At 44.1% G+C, this 20618-nt stretch overlaps 1 protein-coding gene across 3 annotated transcripts in view; it reads left to right on the forward strand.

The window, feature by feature from the left end:
- LOC130290493 (zinc finger protein 358-like) overlaps positions 1-19066 on the forward strand; it is a 30442-nt gene extending 11376 nt beyond the window's left edge. For all 3 annotated transcript variants that reach the window (XM_056538200.1, XM_056538201.1, XM_056538202.1), the window contains exons 4-10: positions 1440-1520; positions 2550-2639; positions 3534-3623; positions 6603-6683; positions 7010-7102; positions 9472-9582; positions 15839-19066. In XM_056538200.1, the coding sequence (XP_056394175.1) occupies positions 1440-1520; positions 2550-2639; positions 3534-3623; positions 6603-6683; positions 7010-7102; positions 9472-9582; positions 15839-16863 (1571 nt within the window). In that variant the 3' untranslated portion in view covers positions 16864-19066. The remainder of the gene's footprint in view (positions 1-1439; positions 1521-2549; positions 2640-3533; positions 3624-6602; positions 6684-7009; positions 7103-9471; positions 9583-15838) is intronic.
- Positions 19067-20618: the final 1552 nt, after the last annotated feature.

Genomic DNA, 20618 nt, shown 5'->3' on the forward strand with positions numbered 1-20618 from the left:
TTCCTTTATTTTTTTGAGCAGTGTATATAATCTTCATTTCATAAACCCAATTCCAGGAATTTATGTCAAAATCACAAGGGATATAGAAGTTTAGAAAAAAAGTACTGCGAAAGGGGGAATTACACGAAGGCACAAAAATTTGTGCATCAAGTGGCCTGTGTATCAATAGTAACAAGAAAAGTAAAGCCAAGCTAAAAAGAGAGTACTGTGAAATACAGACCCCATAACAAGTTACCCACCACACCTCCGACGCGTTTAGAGGGCTTTGTCCAGGAGTGCTTCTGTATATTAGTAAAATGTTACCAGCAAAACTGAACGGAATCCCACAGAAAAGATCTCTGTATGAAATCAGAGGAATAAAGGCTGAGGCTGAATGTAATTGTACGGCAGCCATCTGTACACAATGGAGATGTAATGTGGCCATTTCCATGACTCTTAAAGGAGTACTCCGGGCTGCCAAGCAAAACATAACAAACTTTAACTCCCCTTCCTACGTTCCCCCCCGTTGCGCTGATATCGATTTTCCTGTTCCCCGTCCCCCGACTTCTTCCGCTTCCTGTAAGTCGAAGAGTCACGTGACGCTCAGCGTCACGTGACTCTTCGACTTACAGGAAGCAGAAGAAGTCGGGGACCTGGGAACAGGAAAATCGATATCAGCGCAACGGGGGAACGTAGGATGGTGAGTTAAAGTTTGTTTTGGTTCGCTTGGCAGCCCGAGCACATAGGGTTTAAAAAAAATATAAAAATACCGCACCGGAGAACTCCTTTAAAGGGGTATTCCGGTGCTTACACATCTTATTCCCTATCCAAAGGATAGGGGATAAGATGCCTGATCGCGGGAGTCCTGCCGCTGGGGACCCCCGGGATCATGCACTCGGCACCCCGTTTGTAATCAGTCCCTGGAGCTCCGTGTCTGATTACCGACGACCACAAGGCCGGCGGCATGTGACATCACGCCTCCGCCCCCCGTGTGACGTCACGCTCTGCCCTTCAATGCAAGCCTACGGGAGGGGGCGTGACAGCAATCACGCCCCCTCCCATAGGCTTGCATTGAGGGGCGGAGCGTGACATCACACGGGGGACGGAGGCCTTGTGGTTGTCGGTAATTAGACCCGGAGCGAACGCGCTCCGGGGACTGATTACAAATGGGGTGCCGCGTGCATGATCCCGGGGGTCCCCAGCTGCGGGACTCCAGCGATCAGGCATCTTATCCCATATCCTTTGGATAGGGGATAAGATGTGTAATCACCGGAGAACCCCTTTAAGGCCCCTGTATACATTAGAAGAAAAAGTAATCCCTGATTGTGGTCATTGTGGTGCTGGTCAGTTGCATCATTACATCTGTAAGATATATTTGTCTGGTCTCTGAACCGTTTTCATCACAATTTTATTTCAGTGATTGCAATTTATTTAAATAATAAAAATAATCTCTTTTACAGAATCTGACATTGAGTCGAAGATAAAAGGAGGGAAATCGGTGATTATAACCATTCCAGTAGATGATGAATGTAAAGCTCCAGGTGAGTGTCCAGTCAGAGAGATGATGAATATCCATTGTGGTGTCCGGATTGTCAGATTTGCCCTTTGAATGATCAGAATACATCCGCTCTTCACACCTCTGCAGCCTGTGTCTGCTGACAGATTGCCTGGTTTATTAGTTATGACACAAATAAGGCTTAAGCGATAAAAATCTGACCTATATATGTATAATTAGTTTTGTTTAGTTTTTTTGCATCATTCTGCAATCCAGTAAAACAGTGTTTATTTCATTGTGTCTCAGGAAGCCATTAACTTTTCAGACCTCTCGATGGGACACTTTAAAGGGGTACTCTGGTGGAAAACAATGTTTAATTTTTTTTAATTTTTTTAACACACTGGTGTCAGAAAGTTATACAGATTTATTAATTACTGTCATTTAAAAATCTTAATCCTTCCAGTACTTATCAGCTGCTGTATTCTATAGAGGAAGTTCTTTTCTTTTTAAATTTCTTTCCAGTCTGACCCCAGTGCTCTCTGCTGACACCTCTGTCCGTGTCAGGAACTGTTCAGAGCAGGAGCAAATTCCCATAGCAAACCTCTCCTGCTCTGGACAGTTCCTGATGAGGACAGAGGTGTCAGCAGAGAGCACTCTGATCGGGCTGAAAGGAAATTCAAAAAGAAAAGAACATCTTGTGTATTATACAGCAGCTGATCAGTACTGGAAGGATTGGGATTTTTTTTTATAGAAGTACTTTGCACATCTGTTTAACTTTCTGGCACCAGTTGATTTAAAAGAAAATGTTTTCCAGTGGAGTACCCCTTTAAATATCTCTGTTGCAAAACTGCAACTCCCATCATGCCCTGACAGCCGAAGGCAGTCAGGGTATGATGCGAGTTGTAGTTTTGCAACAGCTGGAGAGCCACACGTTTGGGAACACTGACTTAAGAGTAGCCATCATATGTTATTTTACTATCGAAATTGGCTTTTTTGTGGTGTAAAGATTATGTCTAATAATATATTTTTGACCAGTTTATAATTTGTGCATATACTTTCTTTTTGGGATCCACAGATGTTTATGTCATTCCTGATACTCCAACAATAAAGCAAGAACCTGACCCTGAGATGGATCCGTTACGGCAAAGAAAGACCTTTCCACAAGGTTTGTTAAAGACGTACTTCTTTTTAGTAAAATAAATGTTTGTCTTGAGATCATCATCATTCTATACCACAGTGTTTTCTAAACAGGGTGCCTCCAGCTGTTGCAAAACTACAACTCCTTGCATGCCCTTACAGCCAAAGGCTCTCCGTGCTTGCTGGGAGTTGTAGTTTTGCACCAGCTGGTGGCACTCTGGTTGAGAAACTCTGCATTAGGGCATTGGTCACAGCTAAAGGCTATCTGGGCATGCTGGGATTTGTAGTTTTGCAACGGCTGGAGAGGCAATGTTTGGTAAATACTTTGGCTGGATGCCAAATAATCGCCATCTCTTAACTTATGAAAGGATAAGTCATCTGGATTGAAGGTGCTCTCCAGAATTAGCATAAACACATTTGCTTTCTTCCAGAAACAGCGCCACTCTCTTGGCGCTGATCCCGGTGTGTCCGACCACAGGGACCCACGCGATCTCCTGTACGGGGCCCCAGCTCGCTGGCCGGAGAGCATGTGTTGACCACCACACAAAGCGGCGGCCGACATGCCCCCTCAATACAACTCTATGGCAGAGCCGGAGATTGCCGAAGGCAGCGCTCCGGCTCTGCCATTGGGGTTGTATTGAGTGGGTGTGTCTGCCGCCGCTTCGAGTGATGGTCAACATGCCCCCTTCCTACGGGCTGCCGGGGGCCCCTACAGGAGATCGTGAGGGGCCCCAGCGGTCGGACCCCCCACGATCAGAAACTTATCCCCTATCCTTTAGATAGGGGGATAAGTTTTTCAGCACTGGAGATCTCCTTTAAAGAGGAATTGCAGCCAGATCAAACATTGTTTTTCTTATTCTATTATTATTTTTATTGTGCATTAACGTTTCTTTCTTCTCCTTCTTTTTTTTGTGATCCACAGATGTTTATGTGATTCGTGATACTTCAGCGATAAAGCGAGAAACTAATCCAGAAATGGATCCTTTGCCGCACATAAAGACGTTTTCAGAAGGTTTGTTAAAGATGTGCATCTGGTTTACTTTCTTATCAAAATAAACCTAGAGGCATTCTCCTACCCGGAAGGGTCTGCTCTCTGTCATTTATAGCCAGCTGAATGCCCCCCCCCCCCCCCCCTCCTGATGTTAAATTGCCGTTTATGTTACGTTGGGAAGCAGGTTTTCATACCACGTTGCCCCTCCCTGTATGGCATTCCTGTTGTGAATCCCTTATTCGGGGTAGTTGGCAGGTCTCCCTTACTGAGACGTCTCTCTAAATCCTCCACTGGGCCTATTATGTCCCTACCCGATTGCATAGGATTTTTCCATCCTCCTCGCCATTATGTTTCCGAGATTGCAGCCACCTTGGATCTATGCATCATATGTGGTGGTCCTGTCCACTGGTTAGGACGTTGTGGTCCTCTGTGGTGTCTATACTGTGAGAGGTTACTGGATTCCCATGCCTCCTCCAACCCATGTTTTGTCTCCTTAGTAGGAGCCCGTATGCCTCATAGGCTCTTCCACTGAGCTCAATTTGTTCTTATGGCAGCTAGAATTCATGTGGCGGGGAATTGGAAATCCCCAGATAGAGTTGTTAAAACAAGAAACAAAGGCGCTCCATGTGGAGGATCATACGTGCTGGGATAAAAGGAGGTCGGATGGGATACAGGTGGTCGCTTACCCACTCCGGTTGTGTACCGACATACACAACAATTGACAGCACATAAATAACAGCGATATTAGGGTTCCCGTCTGCAGCCTTCCTGGTAGAAATTTGTGAAACAAAGCACAACTTCGAAGGTAGCTGGAACTTGCGTGGCGCTGACCGGAACAGACACAATCCAGGTGCCACCCCTCCGATTAAAGTCTCTGTTGATAAATGCTATCGCACCTGGATTGTGTCTGTTCTGGTCAGCGCCATGCAAATTCCCGCTACCTTCGAAGTTGTGCTTTGTTTACCAGATAGAGTTGTTGACCGTGTTCATTCTATTTATGCTTCCTGAGAAACTCAATGCCATGAGGGATGACGTGGTGGAATGTTTTGAACATCTTTGGTCCCCCTGAATGTCTTCCTCCTATGGCCCCGATCTTCGCTATACCTTATCCTTATACTAACCTCCTATGTACTGACAGCTTTGCATTATTTCGTATGACAATATTTGTATTTCTTGTCTTGTGTCTCATTCTGTCCACTGTTTAGTTATGTTTATTTTCCGATTTTGTCATAACTCAGGTTGCATCCCGTACTAAAGTGCGGTGCACGACATGTAAGACAGCTTTGTTGTGCCAGAATTCTGGAGCATTTTTATAGTTTATTTACCATAGTAAATGACGTCAAATGTTTGTCTTATTTGTAAATCATCCATATAAGAGTGAGGCATTGGGGAGAGAGTGATGGCTTCAGCAGCTTGTAGTGAGTGTTATACCTCAGGCCATTGCTTCATACTTAGTACTGTTCTATAATGTCCTCCATCCTGCTTCTCAGGTTGTGCTATAGAGATATAGGTCAGCAGCAGCTCCTCTTCTGTGTGTGCAGTGTATGTGTGGGACATCATAGCAGATAGTCTACACCCACGAGCTCTGGAACAGCTGAAATCTTTAGAGCAGAAAGATGGTAAAGAAAAAATGCTATACACAAACGGGCTGGAAATAGTCCTACTTTTTATATACACACACGTGACAGCTTATTCTGAAAAGTTTGTGGAAAGTGCAGTGATCATTTAAATAATACAGTTAAAGGAGATCTTTAGTGCTCTGAACTTATTCCCTATCCGAAGCATAGGGAATAAGTTATAGATCGCGGGGGCCCCAGCGCTCGGACCCCCGTGATCTATAACTTTTATACCCTATCCTTCGGATAGGGGATAAGTTCGGAGCACTACAGATCTCCTCCCAGATAGAAGTGACGGATTGCAGGTATGTAAATGATTACAGATGTGGTCTGATTTGACACTGGGTTTTGCCACAAGAGTTGCTATTTCTGATGCCCTATAAAAAGGCACTCAGAGGCTACTTTTTGGAAGTGTACCTCTGGGTAAGAGATAAATGACTGCTAGACATCCTCTATAATGCACTCAAAGACAAAGTGGCCGCTTTACAGACTTTGAGAGGAGGCACATCATTGGACTGAGAAGCAGAAGTGTTGGGAGCAGTGGTTACATGAGGACACACATGAAGAACAGGCTCTTGACAGACCTGACAGACACCAGTAGAAATGATTGTTTGATCCACCAACAAGTGCAAGCAGCTCCCACAGTCTCCTTGTCTACCATCTAGATACAGGTGGCCCCTTCATTACACACCCTGTATCTTCATTACACCATTAGTTTACTCCTATTAGATGACAGGACTGGCACCCAGTGTGGTCTCCTTCTACTGTAACCCCTCTGCTTCTGTTCAGTCACTTAAAGGGGTACTCCACTACTCAGCATTTGGAACCGGTGCCGGGAGCGCGTGATATCATAGCCCCGCCCCCTCATGGTGTCACACCCCGCCCTCTCAATGCATGTCTATGGGAGGGGGCGTGACGGCAGTCACGCCCCCTCCCATAGACTTGCATTGAGGGGGCGGGGTGTGACACCATGAGGGGGTGGGGCTATGACATCACAAGCTCCCGGCTCCAGCGTTTGGAACAGTTTGTTCTAAATGCTGATCAGCGGAGTACCCCTTTAAATCCTCCACTTCTGATGCTGGTGAATGAGTGGGTGTACCTAATAAAGTGGGCAGTGAGTGTATGGCATGACTATCAGTCTTCCCTGATATATATATATATATATATATATATATATATATATATATATATATATATAGAGAGACTGTCACATGAACAGATGCTTTAAAAATTCACTTTCAATAATTAATTTGTTTGGGTTTAAACATAAAGTATTTTAGTAGTCTATAGCAGTGCAATGTAATGTACCATGTATTCATTCATTTGTTATATATTTATTTTTATTTTTTAATCTTTATATAACATATATACTTTGTCTCCACAGGTGTTTATGTGATGATTCCTGACAATTCTCCAACAAAACAAAATATTAAAACTGAAATGGATCCTTCACCAAACAGCCAAGGTTTGTCCGAGATGCACATCTGGTTTTCTCCATCGGGAAACGGCTATGTATGTCTCTATTACAGTGTTCCCCAACCTGTGACTCTCCAGCTGTTGCCTAACTACAACTCCCAGCAAGCTTGGAATTGTAGGTTTGCAACAGCTGGAGTCACTTGTTGAGACACACTGGTCTATGACTACTAGTCCGCCCTGACATGTATCGCACAGAACTTTTGCTTTAAATCTTCACTTTTAATAATGACGTCTTTTGGATGTAAACGAAATGTTTTTCTTATTTTATTTATATACATTCTTTAATTGCGCATTCACTTTGGGTTTTTTCTTCAGATGTTTATGTGATTCCTGATAATACTTCACCAATAAAGCAAGAAACTAAACCTACCATGAATACTTTGACGCAGAGGAAGACCGTTTCACAAGGTTTGTTAAAGATGGACATCTGCTTTACCTTACTACAAGTTATTAATGTTAATATAGTCTTTATTTTACTGCATCATAGATTAGTGAGTAAGCCGATCCGTAAGATGAGTTCACACTACAGAATTTCTGCTAAGAAAGAGTCCCATTGCTGTCAATAGGATTCCGCTGCACGGTGTACATTGTAGCATTTCGGCTGCCGAAATTCCAACACCTAAAGAATGATCTTGGTCATTCTTTTGGCAGAATATGCCTGGAATACATTGACGTCTGAGGGGACAGCAATGTACGTGTGGCCCTAGCAGTATGAAGCTAGCCTCAGTGGGATTAAATCACGTGAAATGTATTCGCGATCCTGTGGTGACCTTTATAAAACGGATCCTAAACTAGTTAAGACTCAAAGCTCAGAAAGTGTTCATCTCTTGGCCAAATGCCAGTTTTAAAATATTCCTCTCAGTCAAGATAAGTAGAAGAAATATTTTAGTGAATTGCTGTAAAACATAAAGCTGGAATTGTATTTGTTACTTTTAGGGCATATTCACACTACTTATTTTCTAAGCAGAAACCCACTTGGAAAATATGGTGCAGCAGCCTCCTCTTGGGATTGTGCTGCACTAAACACACTACAGAATTTCTGCAGTTTCCACAGCGGAAACTTCAGAACCCAGACTCCTCCAAGACACCACATGTATGTTTGGTCCTATTTCCGATTTGTTCTGCTGGTGCTATCTCTAGACGGAATCTCCATCCGGAATATCTCCAGGTGGAGATTTTGTAGCCTGAATGAGCCCTAAGTAACAATGATACATAATGGAATAATTTTTATTTGTACATTGAACTAGTTTCCCCTGAATACACAGCACAAAAAGAACAGACAAAAGGCCTTGGAATTCTGGTGCAGACACTCCATGAATATTGGACTTGGACATTCCGTGATGTTTGGTCTTCAAGATTTATTGATTAAAGGGGTACTCCGGTGGAAAACTTTTTTTTATTTTAAATCAACTGGTGCCAGAAAGTTAAACAGATTTGTAAATTACTTCTATTAAAAAATCTTAATCCTTCCAGTACTTATTAGCTGCTGAATACTACAAAGGAAATTCTTTTCTTTTTGGAACACAGAGCTCTCTGCTGACATCACGAGCACAGTTCTCTCTGCTGACATCTCTGTCCATTTTAGGAACTGTCCAGAGCAGCATATGTTTGTTATGGGGATTTTCTCCTTCTCTGGACAGTTCTTAAAATGGACAGAGATTTCAGCAGAGAGCACTGTGCTCGTGATGTCAGCAGAGAGCACTGTGTTCCAAAAAGAAAAGAATATCCTCTATAGTATTCAGCAGCTAATAAGTACTGGAAGGATTAAGATTTTTTTTAATAGAAGTAATTTACAAATCTGTTTAACTTTCTGGCACCAGTTCATTTAAAAAAAAAAAAAAAAGTTTTCCACTGGAGTACCCCTTTAAAATGTACTTAAAGAAGCATAACGCGTTTCGGAGCCAAATGGCCCATTCCTCAGATGGAGGCCTATTCTTAGTAGAAGAGGAATAGAAAAAGTCTGCTTGGCATAGAGGCATTTGTTTGTATAGTAAAAATAAATAGTGGTCCCTTGGCCGTGTGTATTCATATGTAGTCACCCAGAGGATAAATGCTTTCAGTTCACAGACCCTGCATGATACTTTACAAGGAAAAGTGAAAATATAGAGAAATGCCATTTTTGAATAGGTATACAAAAGTAATTAAATATTTTTTTCTCAGTCGGAAACCATTGGGGGACACTGAACCGTGGGGTATATATGCTCTTGCCACTAGGAGGCGCTGACACTAGGCATACAAAAACAGTCGGCCCCTCCTGGCAGGATATACCCCGCCTACTGACCCTGAACGAATCAGTTTTTAGCTTCGTGTCATAGGAGGCAAGACACAGGTCTGGAGCTCTCCAGACCTGGTCTTCTTTTTTGTTTTAAAGTTAGGGCCTGTGTTAGGTTCTTTTATCCCTTTTATTTTCTGTTTTCAGGTGGGGGTTAGAGATGAGCGAACTTACAGTAAATGCGATTCGTCACGAACTTCTCAGCTCGGCAGTTGATGACTTTTCCTGCATAAATTAGTTCAGCTTTCCGGTGCTACGGTGGACTGGAAAAGGTGGATACAGTCCTAGGAGACTCTTTCCTAGGAATGTATCCACCTTTTCCAGCCCAGCGGAGCACCGGAAAGCTGAACTAATTTATGCAGGAAAAGCCATCAACTGCCGAGTAGAGAAGTTCGTGACGAATCGAATTTACTGTAAGTTCGCTCATCTCTAGTGGGGGTTCCGGAGCATGGCATAGTTTTGCATGTGCATAACCTTTATATATCTTTAATGTTTTCTATTACAGGATCAGAGTCTTCAGAGCCAACTATTATAGTCAATATTGATGATGACGATGATGATGTTGACGATGAAGAAGACGAGGAATGTTATGAAAATAAACATGTGGCTCATAAAGGTGATGAAAACTCTGCCGGTCTGTGGGTGCACGTAATTGTAATGGAAATACTGAACATGCCACCTGATCGGGGCAACTGCAAGAGACGCCTTTAACAAACACTTACTTACATGTTACAAATGATGGATTCTCTTTCCAGAAGATCACAAACCAGGGCACTGGCGTATATTATCATTATAAAAGACAGACAGACAGACACCGACCGGTGAACCGGTCCAGGCTGTCCTTCTCCGGGGGTCATCTTCTCCACTCCGGGCAGGCTCCGGCCTAGTACGCTGCAAAGACGCCGCTACGCCGTGGCGTCAGGTGCGTCGCTGCGCACGGGCGTCACTGCGCAGCGGCGTCTATGCTGCGTTACTAGGCCGGAGCCTGCCCGGAGTGGAGAAGAGGACCCCCGGAGAAGAAGGACAGCCCGGACCGGTTCACCCTCCACCCGAAATGCCGCCGGACACTACAGGAAGGATGGATGGCCCGGACCACCCTGACACGTAGGGGGAGAGAAGCGGGTGGTGGCGGCGGCCTATGGCACCGCAAAAGCAACTGCAGTGCATTAATTTAAAGTGCCCGCTTTAAATCAATGATCTGCAGCGGTGTCGTGGGGGGATAAATAGCCGATAACTTATACCGGAATATCGGTATAAGTTATCGGCTATCGGCCCTAACCTCCACCGATTATCGGTATCGGCCCTAAAAAAACGATATCGGTCGATCCCTAATATATATAGATAGATATAGATATATATTCAGAATGGACTTCAAGTGGTACAGCTGGCTCAGCGTGGCGCTGACGAGACCAGATGGACACGGTATAAAGGATAAAACGTAGTTTAATGACCAAGATGCAACGCGTTTCGCTGCTCATGCGCAGCGAAACGCGTTGCATCTTGGTCATTAAAGGGGTTGTGCGCTGCCCTGCCTTTCGGAGCTCCGCTTGCAGCGTCCGGAAGTTCATTACTCCAAACGCTGTGTGTGGGCTTCCGTGTTCGCGGCCACCCCCTCGTGACGTCACGTCCGGCCCCTCGTGACGTCACGCCCGCCCCCGTAACCAAAGTCTATGGGAAAGGGGCGTGACAGAGGTCGCGCCCCCTTCCCATAGACTTTCGTTGAGGGGCCGGCTGTGGCATCACAAGGGGCTGGGCGTAACGTCACGAGGGGGTGGCCGCGAACACGGAAGCCCACACACAGCGTTTGGAGTAATGAACTTCCGGACGCTGCGAGCGGAGCTCCGAAAGGCAGGGCAGCGCACAACCCCTTTAAAGGGATACTCCAGTGGAAAACTTTTTTTTGTTTTTTTTTAATCAACTGGTGCCAGAAAGTTAAACAGATTTGTAAATTACTTCTATAGAAAATTCTTAATCTTTCCAGTACTTATTAGTAGCGGTATACTACAGAGGAAATTCTTTTCTTTTGGGATTTCTTTTCTGTCACCACCACAGTGCTCTCTGCTGACACCTCTGTCCATTTTAGGAACTGTCCAGAGCAGGATAGGTTTGCTATGGGGATTTTCTCCTGCTCTGGACAGTTCCTGACACGGACAGAGGTGTCAGCAGAGAGCACTGTGGTCGTGACAGAAAAGAAATCGCAAAAGAAAAGAATTTCCTCTGTAGTATACAGCCAGTAATAAGTACTGGAAGGATTAAGATTTTTTAATAGAAGTAATTTACAAATCTGTTTAACTTTCTGGCACCAGTTGATTTAAAAAATAAATAAATAAATAAAGTTTTCCACCGGAGTACCCCTTTAAACTACGTTTTATCCTTTTATACCATGTCCATCTGGTCTCGTCAGCGCCACGCTGAGCCGGCTGTACCACTTGACGTCTGTTCAGATTATACTCTCACCGCACCAGCCGGAGGGCAGCAGACGATTGACCATCACATTATACTATTACCATTGTTGTGTATGAGTTTACACAACTCCCCAGGGTGAGCGATTATCTTATTACGTTTTCTCACCGTATGTGGTTGTTTTTACCCTACGCTTTTCCTTGTTCTCATTATAAAAGGAGTAGCTGACACAGACTGGTAAAACATACCACGTGCTGGTCAGAGACGTGGCAGAGATGTTCAGCCTTAGAGGGTTCTCTGGAGATCAGACAGTATCACCGAGCACCAGGCAGGGACGTTTCAAGGAATTTGGGGGCCCCAAGCAATTGTTTGGTTTGCCTGTCCTTTAGCGACGGGACTGGCACCAGGATAAGGAAGAACTATCTGATCGGTCTGGATCCAGCCGCTGAACCCGAGAATAAAGGCCACGTACAGCTGAATGAATGGGGAACGTGCTCAGCATTCCATTTCTTCTCTATGGGGCTTACATACATTGCAGAGTTCAATGCTGCCCGCCATTTATTGGGGGACAAATGACCTAAGGTTTTGAGATGCCAGTGGTCAGACCCCCAATGCGCTTTAGATAACCCCTTTTAATTCTATTTGCTTTTCTAGCTAATTACTTAAAGTTGCCGTTCTTCTACCTAAATCTTGAAAGATAGAAAAAACAACAATGGCTCTCTCATTCTAATAATTCTTCCCTCTATCCCGTCCGCTTATCCTGACCCCCTATCTTGAGGTTTTTTTTTTTGCCAAAATGTCTGCAACTGTCCTATTAAAGGGGTTATCCAGGAAAAAAAACTTTTTTTATATATCAACTGGCTCCAGAAAGTTAAACAGATTTGTAAATTACTTCTATTAAAAAAATCTTAATACTTCCAGTGCTTATGAGCTGATGAAGTTGAGTTGTTCTTTTCTGTCTAAGTGCTCTCTGATGACGCGTGTCTCGGGAACTGTCCAGAGTAGAAGCAAATCCCCATAGCAAACCTCTTCTACTCTGTGCAGTTCCTGAGACAAGCAGAGATGTCAGTATTTTCCTGGAATACCCCTTTACGGTGCGTTCACACGGGCGTATTTGTCAGCGGATCTGCAGCTGCGGATCCGCTGACAAGGCCCCTAAAGTGCTGCCCTCTCTGTGCCTGCTAATAGCGGCAATCAGTCGCTACCAGCAGACACACTGCGATGTGCGAGTTACCCTGCAGTGTACTCGCACACATCGCGGCCGCTCTCTGTGTAGCTCAGGGAGCCGGGGGCTCCAGCCGCGATGTGCAGGATGTGCGGATACACTGCGACTCGCACTTCACATGGTGTATGCTGGTAGCGGCGGATTGCCACCATTAGCAGGCACAAAGAGGGCAGCACTTTAGGGGCATTGTCAGCGAATGCGCAGCTGCGGATCCGCTGACAAATACGCTCGTGTGAACGCACCCTTAATCTGTATTGTTGGTGCTGAAATCCATTATCATGCTGCAGAAACAACCCTAGACAGAGGACTGGAACTTTTTCTGGAATTTTCAGTTGCAAAAATTTCAGCATCAAATATGCCATGTGGTGACATTAGGATATGTGGAGTGAAGTTCTGAGTAGTCCACTCACTTGTTAGGATCGCGATCTGGAGCCTCAGAGGAGCTGTCATACCATAGAAGCATGGAGGACAGCAGGTGTAAATCCAGATAAGGTTTATGGATAGAGAAACAATAAAAACATATGCAATTTACAAAGTGTTTCGCGAGGGGGCCCCTCGTCAGGTCTGGGATGCTGTACTGATGCAGAGCCTTAACCCCTTAAGGACCAAGCCCATTTTCACCTTAAGGACAAGGCCAATTTTATTTTTGTGTTTTCGTTTTTTCCTCCTCGCCTTCTAAAATCCATAACTCTTTTATATTTCCATCTACAGACCAATATAAGGGCTTTTTTTTTGCATTACCAATTGTACATTGTAATGAAAACTCTCATTTTTCCATAAAATGTACGGCGAACCCCAAAAAATATTTTTTTAGGGAGGAAATTTAAATGAAAACTACAATTTTGCACATTTTGGAGGGTTTTGTTTTCACACTGTACACTTTACGGTAGAAATGACGTGTTCTTTATTCTGTGGGTCAATACGATTAAAATGATACCCATGACGAGAGACTTTTATATTTTTGTACCAATAAAAAAAAAATCTAAAACCTTTTGTACAAAATCAGTAATCTAAAATCGCCCTATTTTGACCACCTATAACTTTTTCATTTTTCCGTATATAGGGCGGTATGAGGGCTCATTTTTTGTGCCGTCATCTGTACTTTTTATTGATACCACATTTGCATATATAAAACTTTTAGACAATTTTTTATAAATGTAATAAATATGAGACAAATGAGACAAAAAAGCAGCTTTAAAATTTTTTTTTTATATATATATTTACGCAGTTCACCGTACGGTATCATTAACATTATGTTTTGATAGATCAGATGTTTACGCACGCGGCGATACCAAATATGTTTAGTAAAAGAAAAATTACACTTTTTTGTGGGTAAAGTGGGAAAAACTGACAATTGGGGGAGGGGATTTTTCAATTTTTTTTTATCTTTTTCTTTTTACATTTTTCTACTTTTTTTTTTTTTTTTTTTTACACTTTTTATGTCCCTATAAAGGACTATCTATAGCAATCATTTTATTGCTAATACTGTTCAGTGCTATGTATAGGACATAGCGCTGATCAGTATTTTCGGTGATCTTCTGCTATGGTCTGCTCGATCTCAGACCAGAGCAGAAGACGCCGGGGGACAGACGGAGGCAGTTGAGGGGACCTCCGTCCACCATTACTGATGATTGGATCGCCGCGGCAGCGCTGTGGGCGTTCCGATCGTGTATTTTAACGTGCGCATTGCCGCAGATGCCCTGATCTGTACAGATCACGGCATCTGAGAGGTTAATGGCGGACATCCGTGCGATTGCGGATGTCGGCCATTACCAGCAGGTCCCCGGCTGCTGATAGCAGCCAGAACCTGCCGTGTATGATGCGAGCACCGCTCCGATGCTCGCGGTCATACACAGGATGTAAATGTACATCCTGGTGCGCGAAATACCGCCAAGCCAGGACGTACATTCACGTCCGTGGTCGTTAAGGGGTTTAAGTATATTGAAAAAGCGTATTCACAGAGGGATGACATTCAGGTCGGAAACATCCATAATTGCCATATAGTGTTTAAACAAATAAATTCACATAGTATAATTAGAATAATAGTGAGCAGACTTGAAAGGGTGGAAATTCTGAATAGTATGAACATTAAAGGGGTATTCCAGTAAAAAATTTCTGGCTGCAGAAAGTTAAACAGATTTGTAAATTACTTCTATTAAAAAAAAATCTTAATCCTTCCAATAATTATCAGCTGCTGAAGTTGAGTTGTTCTTTTCTGTCTGGCAACAGTGCTCTCTGCTGACATCCCTGCTTGTCTCGGGAACTGCACAGAGTAGAAGAGGTTTGCTATGGGGATTTGCTTCTAAACTGGGCGGTTCTCGAGACAGGTGTCATCAGTGAGCACTTAGACAGAAAAGAACAGCTCAACTTCAGCAGCTAATAATTACTGAAAGGATTAAGATTTTTTTTAATAGAAGTAATTTACAAATTTATTAAACTTTCTGGAGCCAGTTGATATATAAAAATACGTTTTTTCCCTGGATAACTCCTTTAAAACCATTGGTAGCGATAGTAATTGCATATTTAGCAAGATAGGATAGTGCTCGGCATTTGTGTTGAATGAATCCTCCGGCGCAGCTGCAGTTACATGCGCTATGCCCACAGGGAGAGAGCTCGTCAATCCGGATGCCGCCCTGGCTGTGGTCGTCATGGGAGACGCATCGGGACGACTCGGCACCAATGTGGTGACATTACCCTTACCGAAATCTAGATTTGCCGAATTTGGCCGATTATAATGTATGCTCCTCCTCCACCCTGGGCCGCACAGATCTATAACAAGGTTTAATGGTTGCACGTTATATGTTTGCTCACGTCCCCATTCATACAGATCACTACAATGGTGACCGATGCCTTCCTGGAATTCAACAATCTACTCTAATCGGATTTGGCACATAGTCACGTCTTATTTCTTAAAGGGGAACTCCGCTGCTCAGCGTTTGGTACAAACTGTTCCGAACGCTGGAGTCGGGAGCTCCCTCATGCCGCCCCCTCATGCCGTTCCGCCCCCTCAATACAAGTCTATGGGAGGGGGCGTGACATTCGTCACGCCCCCTCCCATAGACTTGCATTGAGGGGGTGGGGCGTGATGTCATGAGGGGGCGGGGTTATGACGTCAGGAGCTCCCGGCTCCAGCGTTCGGAACAGTTTGTTCCGAACTCTGAGCAGCGGAGTACCCCTTTAAAGGTGTCTGTTAATATAAAGTGATTTATATTTGTTTACACTTCTTTATCATTTTCTGTTGCAGACTGGTTAGTCCATGATGTCATCGCCCCCGTAGACTCCAAAAGTGCTCAAAATCAGAATGGTCAGAATGGACCTGTTAATGTCTGGTATGTGAAGAGCATGAAAGTTGGCAACCAAAACCAACCTAAGGAAGAACCCCCCAACAGATCCTCGTATGTCCTAGAACACAAGTCTGGGGGCAACGCTATAAAGAATGAGAAGAAACCTGGGGTTAATATTCTGGTGAACACGTCTGCACCTCAGCAAAGTTTCCAAAACGCGTCGTCGCAGGTACTTCACAACAGGCAGGGGTCTATGGGCTCTAAGTTTGGGGCTCATCTCTCTGATGAAATAACCATAGAAGATGATATGATGGATGAGATGGAAGAGAAGATCCAGGTGTGCCCCCAGTGTTCCCAGTGCTTCACCACACTGTCCGATCTGGAAGTGCACATGAAAACCCACAAGGTAGGATCGTCCTGGATCTGTCCTGACTGCGGGAAAACCTATTACACCAAGTCCAGTCTGGATAGACACCTCCACACGCACATGAGGGATAAATCGATGAAGTGCCCGGAATGCGGCAAGGGTTTCAATAAGCAAGTCTATTTCGAGATGCACATGCGGCTCCACGCCGGCGAAGTGCTCTTCCCGTGCAGCGAGTGCGAAAAATTATTTAGTTCTAAGGCCTCATGCGACCGACACGTACGAGCCCATAAGATGGTGCGGCCACACGTCTGTCCCCATTGCGGGAAAGGCTTCCTTTACAATGGCTGCCTCGTCCGCCACATCAGGGTTCACACCGGGGAGCGGCCGTTTCCCTGTCCCGAATGCGGCAGGTGTTTTCGGCAGACGTCGGCCCTCAATCGTCACGTAAAAACTCACACTGGCGAAAAGCCATTTGACTGCGCCGAGTGCGGGAAATGTTTTACCCATCAGTCGGACCTGAACCGGCACAAGGAAACCCATAGAGGAAGCCTAAACCAGCAAATTGTACAGTGTGTGCCAAACAATGAAAGTTCTTTACCCACGTACATCATTTTATAACACTTTTGGCGTGACCGCTGGTATACCCTGTAGTTAATCTGTAAATTAGTGTTAATTCTAATGAATTTGTTTTTTTTTTTATACTGTATATTTGATGTATGTAGAGAAGGAAGTTCACTGTAAGCAGTGGTCTTCAATCTGTGGCGCTCCAGTTGTGAAACTGGGACTAGGGCATGCTGGGAGTTGTAGTTTTGCAACAGCTGGAAAGCCTCAGACTTGGGGGGGGATCACTGCCTAAGAGTTACGATATTGATAGTAGCCATAATGGTATCAGAAAACTGATGGCAATGCTACAGGGCTGCGGGAATTTCATCTTCCCTGCTCATGTCTTGTCAAAATTTTAGGTAAGTTACCATGTGAACATTGCAAGGAGCATGTTTCCCAACCACCGTGCCTCCAGCTGTTGCAAAACTACAACCAAAGGTGTGCATGCAATAGCTGGAGGCACTATGGTTGGGAAACACTGGCATGAAGAGTATAAAGACTTCTACAGTGTGCCTCCAGCTGTTGCAAAACTACAACTCTCAGCATGCCCGGACAGCCTTCGGCTGTCCGAGCATGCTGGGAGTTGTAGTTTTGCAACAGCTGGAGGCATGCTGGTTGGTAAACAATGGCATAGAGAGTATAAAGGGTTCTACTTGTGCCTCCAGCTCTTAGAAAACTACACCCTGGCATGCCAGGGGTTGTTTGCAACAGCTGGAGACACGCTGGTTGGGAAACACCGGTATAAGGGTGCGTTCATACTGCAGAGATGCCCTCTGGCGGCCGCTGCTGAAAATACTTCGGCGCTAGGGCCGCGGGGCACTGAGCCGCCACCATTGACGGCTATGTAGTTCTCGCGGAATCTGTGCAAAGAATGAACATGTTCTTTCTTTGCGCGAAACAATTTCAGCAGCGGAATTATCCGCCGCTGAAATTCCGCAGTGTGAACGGGTCTCGCGGAGACCCATTCGTACTAATGTTGAGTTCACAACGCGGAATTCCGTAGTGTGAACTTACCCTAAAGGTGCGTTCACACGCTATTTGTTCTTGCGGGTTGTCCGCTGCGTATTTGAAAGTGGGCGGGCTCTTCTCGGCTGTCCGTAGCAGATTTTTCGCCGCGGAATTTACGCTGCAGAAAATCCGCCGCAGTCCCTACTGACTTCAATGGGGCTTGCAGCGTATTTTCCGCAGCGTAAATTCCTCTGTGGAAAATCTGCTGCGGACAGCCGAGAAAGGGTTCCACAGTGTGCCTCCAGCTGTTGCAAAACAACAGCCAAAAGTTGTCCGGGCATCCTGGGAGTTGTAGTTTTGCAACAGCTGGAGGCACCCTGGTTGGAAGATACTGCTCCCTGTAATGTTTGCCAGGAAATGTACACAGAAATTTTGTAGGTTCATTTCTCCTTTTAAAGCGTTTCTGGTAGTAACGTTACATTACCCAATAGCTTTCTATGCATTTCGGTAATGTAATCAATAGGCCTTGTTCACATTGTGTTTGTTTTTTGTTTGTGATTTTTTTTTTTTATGCTTTGCTGAACAACAAAATTGGAACTAAAAATATGCGTTTACTTTTTATACTTTTATTACTTTTTAAAATGGTGTCAAACACTTTTAACAAACCAAGGTGTTCACCTGCCCTTTTTATAAAGTTTCTTTTAAATTGGGGCTTTGTTTTAAAATAACATTACATTACTGCTGTAATACTTGAACTACACGTTCTTACATCGCAAAGCTGCTACGGATGTCTGTACATAATACAAAAAAAAATGTAAAAACTAATAAGAACGACAAAAAGGAAGCCAACAAGGTACATACAGTCTTCTGTAGATGTTTTATGAGAAATTATTGTAAGTAACAAAGGAATCGCTTTTCATGTGTCATATCGTCTGCGGAGCCTTGAATCACTCGGTTGCAGTGTCTGAACAGTCCTCGAGGTTAAAGTTGCAGATTCCAAAGGCCAATGTTATTAAAAAGGTTTTTCTACTGAGCAAAGTTGGTTAAATCGGATGTGTACCTAGAGATGTAAAGTTTTTCCAAATTTTGAAGCCATGGAAATAAAAAAAAGTTTTTTCTTTGGAGCAGTTTTTACAAATTAAAAAATGGATTTTGTTCCACTGGAAACATAAAACGCAGTGTTAATATAAATATATTGTGTGAAATAAAAGTACAGCTTAAAGGGGTATTCCGGGAATTATTTTTTATTTGACTATGCTACAGGGGCTGTAAAGTTAGTGCAGTACATAATATAGTGTCTGTACCTGTGTGTGACGGTTTTCTCACAATTCTTCTGTGATTTTCACCCCAATATTTATTTTTACCAGCATACAAAATGACTGTTGTCTCAGATTTTTCCAAGGTTGCTATGTGGCCGAGACATAACATCACTAGTCAGCTGATGACAGGGAGCCTGTCTGCTTCAGTGGGTGGAGGGATCGCTTGGTGGGAGAGAGATCAATCTGCAACTAATGCAACAGCTGTAGGCACCCTGATTGAAAACCACAGGTCTTTTGAATGGATGCAGCTCATTTATGTTTTAGTGGGTGGGGTGGCTGATGTGTGGGAGGGAGGAAAATGGAATTATGGGTTTTGTAGGCAAAAGAAGAAAACTCAAACAGGAAATACCAGTTCACAAAAAGCTTATGGTAATCTCACAATATAGCCATTTAGACCTAAAAGACAAGCGCAGATCCTTCCTAAGCATGTCCATTACTGCCTGCCAGGTACGTACTAAAATCACCTTATGGTGGAGAACCCCTTGGGTTCTCCACCATAAGGTGATTTTGAAACATACCTCCCATACAGTAATGGACATGCTTAGGAAGGATCTGCACTTATCCTGGGGTTCAATGGCTATGTTGTGAGTTCACCATACCGCTGCAGACTTCATTTTGTGAAATGGCTATTTCCTGTAGGACTTCCCTCCTTCCAACTACAAGTCCCAGCATCCCTTGTTTGTAAGTGTGAGGTCACCTTTCTTCCTCCCAGCCATTGAAGTACACCTTGGACAATTCCCTGCAGCCCTCTGGAGAATGATCCCCCATTTCCCACCCAGTGGTCGCTCCACCCACTGAAGCACAGACATGTCTCGGGCCACATTGCAACCTGGGAAAACCTACCTTTGTATGCTGTGTTTGGCAAAGGTCACATAAGAATTGTGAGAAAACCATCACACACAGGTACAGACACTATATTATGAACTACACTAACTTTACAGCCGCTGTAGCATAGTCAAATAAAAAAAAAATCCCGGAATACCCCTTTATTCTGTAAATAATTATCTAAATTTGCTTTGTAAAACATTATTTTTGATACAATCTGGAACTTTAGAGGTGGCCATTTTCGATAGCTGTGTTCAGTCTAAATGTTTTCCTGTCCATTCCTCGCACACATGAATGCTCTGCTATCCTGAATGTGCATCATGCCTAATCGTTCTCTCCCCTGACATCATCTATTGGGCAGACTATAATTGGGAGACTACATACACGTTAGATGGGAGACCAATCCTGCTAAAAATCCAGGACCTTGATTTACTATGGTAAACCCGGACGGTTTTGTTGGGTTTTGCACCAGAAAAATAAAAGAAAACCCGACCAACTCTCCATTTTACTGTGAAAACCAGGAAAAGGGGCGTGGCTGGCGGGAAAAGGGACGTGGTCGCCGAAAAATCCCCAAATGTTTACTATGGTTTCCACAGAAAATGTGGTGGATTTGGGCTGAGGAAAACCCCACAGATCAGTGCAGGTGTAAAAGTGCAAAATGTAGGGAAACAACGGCTG

This window comes from Hyla sarda, chromosome 9 (genome assembly GCF_029499605.1).
Source record: "Hyla sarda isolate aHylSar1 chromosome 9, aHylSar1.hap1, whole genome shotgun sequence".
Lineage (NCBI taxonomy): Eukaryota > Metazoa > Chordata > Amphibia > Anura > Hylidae > Hyla > Hyla sarda.